The sequence below is a fragment of the Babylonia areolata genome, chromosome 23 (genome assembly GCF_041734735.1).
Source record: "Babylonia areolata isolate BAREFJ2019XMU chromosome 23, ASM4173473v1, whole genome shotgun sequence".
In the NCBI taxonomy this organism is placed as follows: domain Eukaryota; kingdom Metazoa; phylum Mollusca; class Gastropoda; order Neogastropoda; family Buccinidae; genus Babylonia; species Babylonia areolata.
Window position 1 is genome coordinate 2,443,540 of NC_134898.1, and position 8,855 is coordinate 2,452,394.

At 45.1% G+C, this 8,855-nt stretch overlaps 1 protein-coding gene across 1 annotated transcript in view; it reads left to right on the top strand.

The window, feature by feature from the left end:
• The first annotated feature begins 241 nt into the window (after positions 1-241).
• The window catches only part of LOC143298260 (uncharacterized), a 19,708-nt gene continuing 11,094 nt past the window's right edge, over positions 242-8,855 (top strand). Inside the window, exons 1-5 of the mRNA XM_076611075.1 lie at positions 242-466; positions 1,752-1,848; positions 3,397-3,555; positions 6,538-6,660; positions 7,147-7,277. Of these exons, the coding sequence (XP_076467190.1) occupies positions 308-466; positions 1,752-1,848; positions 3,397-3,555; positions 6,538-6,660; positions 7,147-7,277 (669 nt within the window). The 5' untranslated portion in view covers positions 242-307. The remainder of the gene's footprint in view (positions 467-1,751; positions 1,849-3,396; positions 3,556-6,537; positions 6,661-7,146; positions 7,278-8,855) is intronic.

Below are 8,855 nucleotides of genomic sequence, written 5' to 3' on the forward strand. Positions count from 1 at the left end.
CCTGTGTGTATATTCTATTGGGATGAATGCAAATTCTTACTCTCTGACAAAATAAAAAACGTATTTTATGGCCTATTTGACGGTTGGATTGGTTATCTTTTAATATAGTAAGATCATAAGATTTCCATAGAAATGTACACAATATCTCTTGCCATATAGACTGGTGTTCAACTCAATTTATCGTATAAAATATTTTTTCATGTCAAATCCGAAAGCGGAAGTAACAACAAGATGGCGCGAACGTACTTCCATCAGAGAGGGATGTCTGCGACCACAAGACAAAAACCTTGAACAGCTTTTTCCATATATGCTGTTTAACACCAGTAAAGCCGGTACAATCATGACTGACGTTGTTCTTACCCAGATTATCCAGTTTTCTGTTATGGATTGTGTGGTGTCTGACAATTGTCGCTACACGATGTCATTGCGCAGAGAAGCCAGTGATCTCGTCAACAAGTTTCTCATGGTAATCATACTTCGCCATCGGTTATCCATTGATCCAGGGATCTTGATGAATCCGTGGATGTCAGCAGCCTACACTGCAATGATATAAAACATAATGACAATAATCCCTTCCCATCTCCTATCCCAAATCACGTCTTAAGTTGAGTGTGGATGTTTGTACCCCTTCAGTGCCACGGGGAAAGCAGTACTGAGTAGAAAGTGGTGTTTCAGGTAACAAATCATCATCCAAAACAATTAGCCTAAAACTGAGAAAATGGTCTGGAGATATACCACTCTTGATAAACTGTGTGAATTTTTAGCCTTCCAGAGCTATTTCCCTTCTGATGACGTCATCAGTGACGTCACTATGCACCTACGTAATACGTGTAAGGCAGTCAAGGGGTTTTAAAAACAACCAGACTTGATTCAGATCGACTGAGCCCTTATGGAATGCACCTCCACACACATTTTACATACCACCCATCTCTCTCCTCCCAGCCTTACCCCTCCTCTTGTGCTGGCTTGGATTCTGCTGCTGACAGGCAGCTGCCCAGCAGATGTGTGTAGTATTTATAGATTTGTCTGAACTCAGTGAAGACTCCTTGAGAAACTAGAACTGTCTCCACCCTCACAGGTTAAACATATGCAAAGACCATTATCCTTTGTGTAAATATTTGCATGTCTTGTATGAGCAAGTGCAGGTGTTACAGATACCACAATCCATATCTGTTTTGTTAGTTATGGTCATGGGCATGAAAAGCTTGCACACATCTTACAATGGTCTATGGTGACAAAATACAGGGTAAAAGATGGACACAAAATGCAAGTCCACCTGTAGATTAAAACAAGTGATTTTGGGGGTTGATGCTTACACACGCAGAAGCCCACAGGTCTCACAATTGCCCTGTACATCCATGTTGTGAACAATGCGTGCTTTTGTTAGTGGGCAGGTAACAGAAACCAACAAACAAGCAAACTGACCTTTTCAGTGGAGCATTGAAATCTCTGTAAAATGATCTATTTAGATATTACTGATCTCTTTGTCCACCACAGTTCCAAACCACTTTTCATCCATGCTATGAATGATGTGTGCGTGTGTTTGTGACACTGCCTGTGAGTTGGGTGAGTGGTCTGATGACATGTCTGTCTGCAGTGAGTGTTTAAATTGTTTATTATTACATCATTTACACTTTAATAAGTTTTGTACACGTAGCTCTAGCTCTTTGAACTCTATTTGAGAAATGGCGCTGAATAGTTCAGTAAGTATTCATTATTTCTTTTGTTCACTGTTATCATTATGATTTCAGACATGTGGCTCCAGCAGGGAGATGGACACTGACAGACTGTGCACAGCGATAGAGGAGCTGTGTGTGGAATTACAAAAGTGCTTAACCCGCTGCAGAAGTAAGTGATGACGTCGAAGTCGTGGTTTTATTCAGACTTGGAGAGTGTGCTAGTTATCTGAATGAAAGCCTTTACCATGAGAAATGACTAAGGAGAGCGACAATGCATTGTATGAAGACTTTGTTTAGTAGCAGTTTATTTCAATGTGACTCGACGGCGACAATAGCCGAGTGGTTAAAGTGTTGGACTTCCAATCTGAGGGTCCCGGGTTCGAATCTCGGTTACAGTGCCTGATGGGTAATGGGTGGAGACTTTTCCGATCTCCCAGGTCAATATATGTACAGACCTACCAGTGCCTGTACCCCCTTCATGTGTGTATGCAATCAGAAGATAAAATACACACGTTAAAGACCATGTAATCCATGTCAGCATTCATTGGGTTATGGAAACAAGAACATACCCAGCATGCACACCCCCCAAAACAGAGTATAGCTGCCTACATAGCGGGGTAAAAATGGTCATGCACATAAAAGCCCTCTTGTGTACATACGAGTGACTGTGGGAGTTGCAGCCCATGAACGAAGAAGAAGAAGACAATGTGACAAATAGACTTGTGATAGACACAAGATAAGTCTTATAGTTATACATGTATTGATATTCAGTGATATTGTCTAGATAATTTACATGCATAGAGTAGAATGAGAATGTTTTCTTTATGGAATAATGGATTTATTAGATTTTCTATATTTATCTCAGGTTGTATGATAACTGGAAATGTTTCAATGCCTTAATTGTTAGCATCCTCCTCCACCACATTATTATCATTCTGCTAATACTGTTTTATGTGTTTTACTTGATGTTAAACTCACACTGCACAATACAGTACAGTACTGGAAATAGTCATATTATTTTCTGTTCTAATTCTGTTTTATTATGTTCATTAGTGTTATATAATATTCTATTCTGCAGAGTGTCCTGAAAGTCTGGAATCATAGTGATTTCTTTCATTGTCATTTTCTATTCAGGGTGATGAAGATGTCTCTGACTATAGAGGAACGCATCTTCTCCTTCTTCTTCTGTGTTCACTCGTATGCACACGAGTGGGCTTTTAGGTGTATGACCGTTTTTTCCCCGCCATGTAGGCAGCCATACTCCGCTTTCGGGGGTGTGCATGCTGGGTATGTTCTTGCTTCCATAACCCACCGAACGCTGACATGGATTACAGGATCTTTAACGTGCGTATTTGATCTTCTGCTTGCATATACACACAAAGGGGGTTCAGGCACTAGCAGGTCTGCATATATGTTGACCTGGGAGATCGTAAAAACCTCCACCCTTTACCCACCAGGCGCCATCGCCGTGATTCGAACCCGGGACCCTCAGATTGAAAGTCCAACGCTTTAACCACTCGGCTATTGCGCCCGTCATAGGAACGCATCAAATTCTAAAGGGAATGGCAATAGCGATAGGATCTGTAAAAAATAAATGAATAAAACAACAGAAGTCATTTTGAACAGGTTCTGTCAAACTATTATGAACAAATGTTCATTCTTACCATGATTCCAGACTATAGTGACACCGTGTGTTGTGTTGTATTGCACTGTGCAGGTCTGCCCCCTGTTGCCAGTGGCACTGTGCTGGAAGTGATGGTTCAACACAACCTGCTGTTCGCCAGATTCCTGAAGGCGCGGTGCTCACAGTCTGTCCACCATCGTTCACATGTCCTCCCTGCACACGCACCCTCCCTCCTCTGGTCTCTGCACAGAGGTGAGGGTTTATCGGTGTTTGTGGAACAAAGGTTTGATTCTGGGGGTCAGACAGAAAGGCGTGTTTTTGTTCAGTACGGTACATGTGACCTGTATGAAGAGAAGGTAGAATGTTATTTTAAAAAAATAGAATACATTTCAACACAGCTTTACATGTATGTTCAGAAAACAGAATTTTATTTCAGATAACTAAATTATTTTGAACTCTGCCTTGCATGTCTCAGAACAAATGCATTACAACTCTGTGAAAGTTACAGTCTCCACAGTTGTTTCAGCTTGTATCACAGCCTTCAGTCCCAAGATGACCCTATGGTCAGGTGAAAGGCGGTGCCATGGAGCAGTTGGTGAGGCATTGGACTTGTGACCCAGTGCTCACCAGTGATCAGGGTTCGAGGCCCTGTTTCGGCATGGTGTTGTGTCCTTGGGAAAGGAACTTTACTCTGATTTTCCTCACTCCACCCAGGTGTGAATGGGTACCTGACTTCACCCAGGTGTGAATGGGTACCTGACTTCACCCAGGTGTGAATGGGTACCTGACTCCACCCAGGTGTGAATGGGTACCTGACTTCACACAGGTGTGAATGGGTACCTGACTTCACCCAGGTGTGAATGGGTACCTGACTCCACCCAGGTGTGAATGGGTACCTGACTTCACCCAGATGTGAATGGGTACCTGACTTCACCCAGGTGTGAATGGGAACCTGACTCCACCCAGGTGTGAATGGGTACCTGACTCTACCCAGGTGTGAATGGGAACCTGACTCCACCCAGGTGTGAATGGGTACCTGACTTCACCCAGATGTGAATGGGTACCTGACTTCACCCAGGTGTGAATGGGTACCTGACTTCACCCAGGTGTGAATGGGTACCTGACTTCACCCAGGTGTGAATGGGAACCTGACTTCACCCAGGTGTGAATGGGAACCTGCCTTCACCCAGGTGTGAATGGGTACCTGACTCCACCCAGGTATGAATGGGTACCTGACTTCACCCAGGTGTGAATGGGAACCTGACCCCACCCAGGTGTGATTGGGTACCTGACTTCACCCAGGTGTGAATGGGTACGTGACTTCACCCAGGTGTGAATGGGTACCTGACTTCACCAGGGTGTGAATGGGTACCTGACTCCACCCAGGTGTGAATGGGTACCTGACTTCACCCAGGTGTGAATGGGAACCTGACTCCACCCAGGTGTGAATGGGTACCTGACTCTACCCAGGTGTGAATGGGAACCTGACTCCACCCAGGTGTGAATGGGTACCTGACTTCACCCAGATGTGAATGGGAACCTGACTTCACCCAGATGTGAATGGGTACCTGACTTCACCCAGGTGTGAATGGGTACCTGACTTCACCCAGATGTGAATGGGTACCTGACTTCACCCAGGTGTGAATGGGAACCTGACTCCACCCAGGTGTGAATGGGTACCTGACTTCACCCAGGTGTGAATGGGAACCTGACTCCACCCAGGTGTGAATGGGAACCTGACCACCCAGATGTGAATGGGTACCTGACTTCACCCAGGTGTGAATGGGTACCTGACTTCACCCAGGTGTGAATGGGAACCTGACCACCCAGATGTGAATGGGTACCTGACTTCACCAAGGTGTGAATGGGAACCTGACTTCACCCAGGTGTGAATGGGTACCTGACTTCACCCAGATGTGAATGGGAACCTGACTTCACCCAGATGTGAACGGGTACCTGACTTCACCCAGGTGTGAATGGGAACCTGACTTCACCCACCTGACTTCACCCAGGTGTGAATGGGAACCTGACTTCACCCAGGTGTGAATGGGAACCTGACTCCACACAGGTGTGAATGGGAACCTGACTCCACCCAGATGTGAATGGGAACCTGACTTCACCCAGGTGTGAATGGGAACCTGACTCCACACAGGTGTGAATGGGGAACCTGACTTCACACAGGTGTGAATGGGTACCTGACCACCCAGGTGTGAATGGGTACCTGACGTAGGGTAGGGAAGGTTGAAATAGCAGGAGAGGACTGGGCAGTGCCATCCTATTATGCACAGTGAATGTGGTCTGACCCTGTGTTTGGCTTGGAAATAAACATAATATTATGAAAAACGTGTTGCTTGGTCAGTAGAAGCAGCAGGAAAAGAAACCTGACCAGGTGACTGCAGTCTACAGTTTCACTGCGAGGTCAGGTCAGCATTGCTATAGAGCCCTGTATTGGAAAGTCTCAGTGTCTACAGTTTCCCTGGGTAGCCTGGTCAGCATTGCTATAGAGCCCTGTATTGGAAAGTCTCAGTGTCTACAGTTTCACTGGGTAGCCTGGTCAGCATTGCTATAGAGCCGTGTATTGGAAAGTCTCAGTGTCTACAGTTTCACTGGGTAGTCTGGTCAGCATTGCTATAGAGCCCTGTATTGGAAAGTCTCAGTGTCTACAGTTTCCCTTGGTAACCAGGTCAGCATTGCTATAGAGCCCTGTATTGGAAAGTCTCATTGTCTACAGTTTCCCTGGGTAACCAGGTCAGCATTGCTATAGAGCCCTGTATTGGAAAGTCTCATTGTCTACAGTTTCCCTGGGTAACCAGGTCAGCATTGCTATAGAGCCCTGTATTGGAAAGTCTCAGTGTCTACAGTTTCCCTGGGTAACCAGGTCAGCATTGCTATAGCGCCCTGCTTTGCAGTCATATTGTCAGCATGGTGATCATTTCACACAGGATCTGGGAGATTGGAATCCAGACTTGGAAAAAGAGAAAGGCATTTTGTCGAGAGTGATAGACTGGGTACAGAGAAGCAAAAGACATGAATCTGAAGAAAAAAAAAAAGAAGAAAAATAAAACGATAAGACAAAAGTGTTGGAAACTGGGATCATTCTGTTTGTTTCCGTACATTTGATTTATGTATTTGTTACATTATTTGTTTGTTTTTGATCTCTGTGTTGTGTGTGTGTATGTATGGGTTTATATGTGTGTGTGTGTGTGTGTGGTGTGTGTGTGCGTGTGACCACAGTGCAGCAGACAGTGGGTGTGGGCGTGACCCGTGACGACAGTGGTCTACAGTGTCCCACAGGCTGTGTGCAGGAGGTGGGCCCTCTTCTGTCGTCACTCCTCCACACCCTCCCCTCTGTCCACAGTGAGTGCTGTGTGTGTGTGTGTGTGTGCGTGTGTGTGTGTGTGTGTGTGTGTGTGTGCATTTGTGTGTGTGTGTGTGAGAGAGAGAGAGACAGTGTGTGTGTGTGTGTGTTTTGTGTGTGTGCATGTTTGTGTGTATATGTGTAAGAGTTTGTGTTTTGTGTGTGTGTGAGAGAGTGTGTGAGTGTGTGTATTGTGTGTGTGTGTGTGTTCTTGTGTTTGTGTGTATATGTATATGTGTATGTGTGTGTATGAATGTATGTGTGTGTGTGTGTGTGTGTGCATGTGTGTGTGTGTGTGTCTCTCTCTCTCTCTGTGTAGATGTTTGTGTGAGTTTGTGTGCGTAAGTACCTACATGAGTCGTGAGAGTACACAGAACACACTGTGGACAGATCAGGAACTGAGGCAGTGTGTCATGTGTGTGTCATGTGTGTAAGTGTCTACAAGAGCCCTGTTAGTGACAGTACACAGAACACACTGTGGACAGATCAGGAACTGAGGCAGTCCGTCAGCCTGCTGGCCTGTCAGTGGGCCCTGCTCACCCTGCTGGAGGAAGGAGCATCGTCTCCCTTACCCTGGTTGTCTCCCCTGTCAGAGTGCCACACCCCGGATGACAGGGTAACGAACACGCAGTGTGGAGTTTGTGATGCACTGTTGTTTCTTTCTCTTGTAGTTTGTAGTTGGTCGATGGTCTGGAATCTTTTTTTTTTTTTTTTTCAGAAGGATTAGTGTTTTATTCAGTGTTAATTCTCTTCATACGAACGGCGAAAGAGACCATATTAACAGCGTTTCACCCCAATTACCATCATCAAAATATTGCATGTGGAAGGCTCTTATACTGAAGAGGTGAATGTTGACAAAGAATACCACAATTCTGACGACGGAAGCTAAAGGTTGGGTCATTCAGACACCCACTGGACATCCGAGGGGTCTGTGTAGAGGAGAAGAGAGGACTGGCCGTACTGATTGAGTTACCACTTGCACAGCAGTATTCGCGCAGTGTTGGAGAAAGGGTGTTATGAGAGAGAACAGATAAATGGTTGTGCCACTGTTTAGTATTTTTTTTTTCAATTATTATTACTATTATGTTTGTTTAGTTTTTTTATAGTTCATATGCTTTGTGTGACATGCTTGTCTGATTGTCTGAGTAAGGTTTAATCAGGCTTCCTTTGCTACAGCAGCATGGCTTCAGGTTTACATGTGTCCGTACAGCTGTCCATGTATTTGTATTTGTATTTCTTTTTATCACAACAGATTTCTCTGTGTGAAATTCGGGCTGCTCTCCCCAGGGAGAGCGCGTCGCTACACTACAGCGCCACCCATTTTTTTGTATTTTTTCCTGCAGTTTGATTTGTTTTTCCTATCCAAGTGGATTTTTCTATAGAATTTTGCCAGGAACAACCCTTTTGTTGCCGTGGGTTCTTTTACATGCGCTAAGTGCATGCTGCACATGGGACCTCGGTTTATCGTCTCATCTGAATGACTAGCGTCCAGACCACCACTCAAGGTCTAGTGGAGCGGGAGAAAATATCGTGCGTATTTGATCTTCTGCTTGTATATACACACGAAGGGGGTTCAGGCACTAGCAGGTCTGCACATATGTTGACCTGGGAGATTGTAAAAATCTCCACCCTTTACCCACCAGGCGCTGTCACTGTGATTCGAACCTGGGACCCTCAGATTGACAGTCCAACGCTTTAACCACTCGGCTATTGCGCCCATCAGGATAGGTGCTATATAAGTATCCATATCATCATCACCATCATCCTACATCATTCATCCTTACATACCCTCACGCCAACTCCACTCTTCTTTTGACACCTGTATGCTTAGGATCCCCCCTGCTCGAGCCAAAACATATGGCCAATGCAGTTTTTCATTCCAAGCCCCCTTTCTTTGGAACCAACTTCCTCAGCCTCTCCATCACTCATCTTCGCTGCAGTCTTTCAAACCCAGTCTGAAGACCCACCTTTTCCCTGCCTGATTAATTCTCAACAGCTCATCCTTTTCCAGTATGAACTAAAATGACTATTTGTTAGTGAGTGAGTTTTGATAGTTTCTTTTATTGTGTACTATTTACGACTGTGTGCTATGACTTGCGTGTGTGCATGCGTGTGTGCTTGTGTGTATTGTGTGTGTGTATGTGTGTGTGGAGGGGGTGAGGGGTGGGGGGGGGGATGAATAGTTTACAACGAT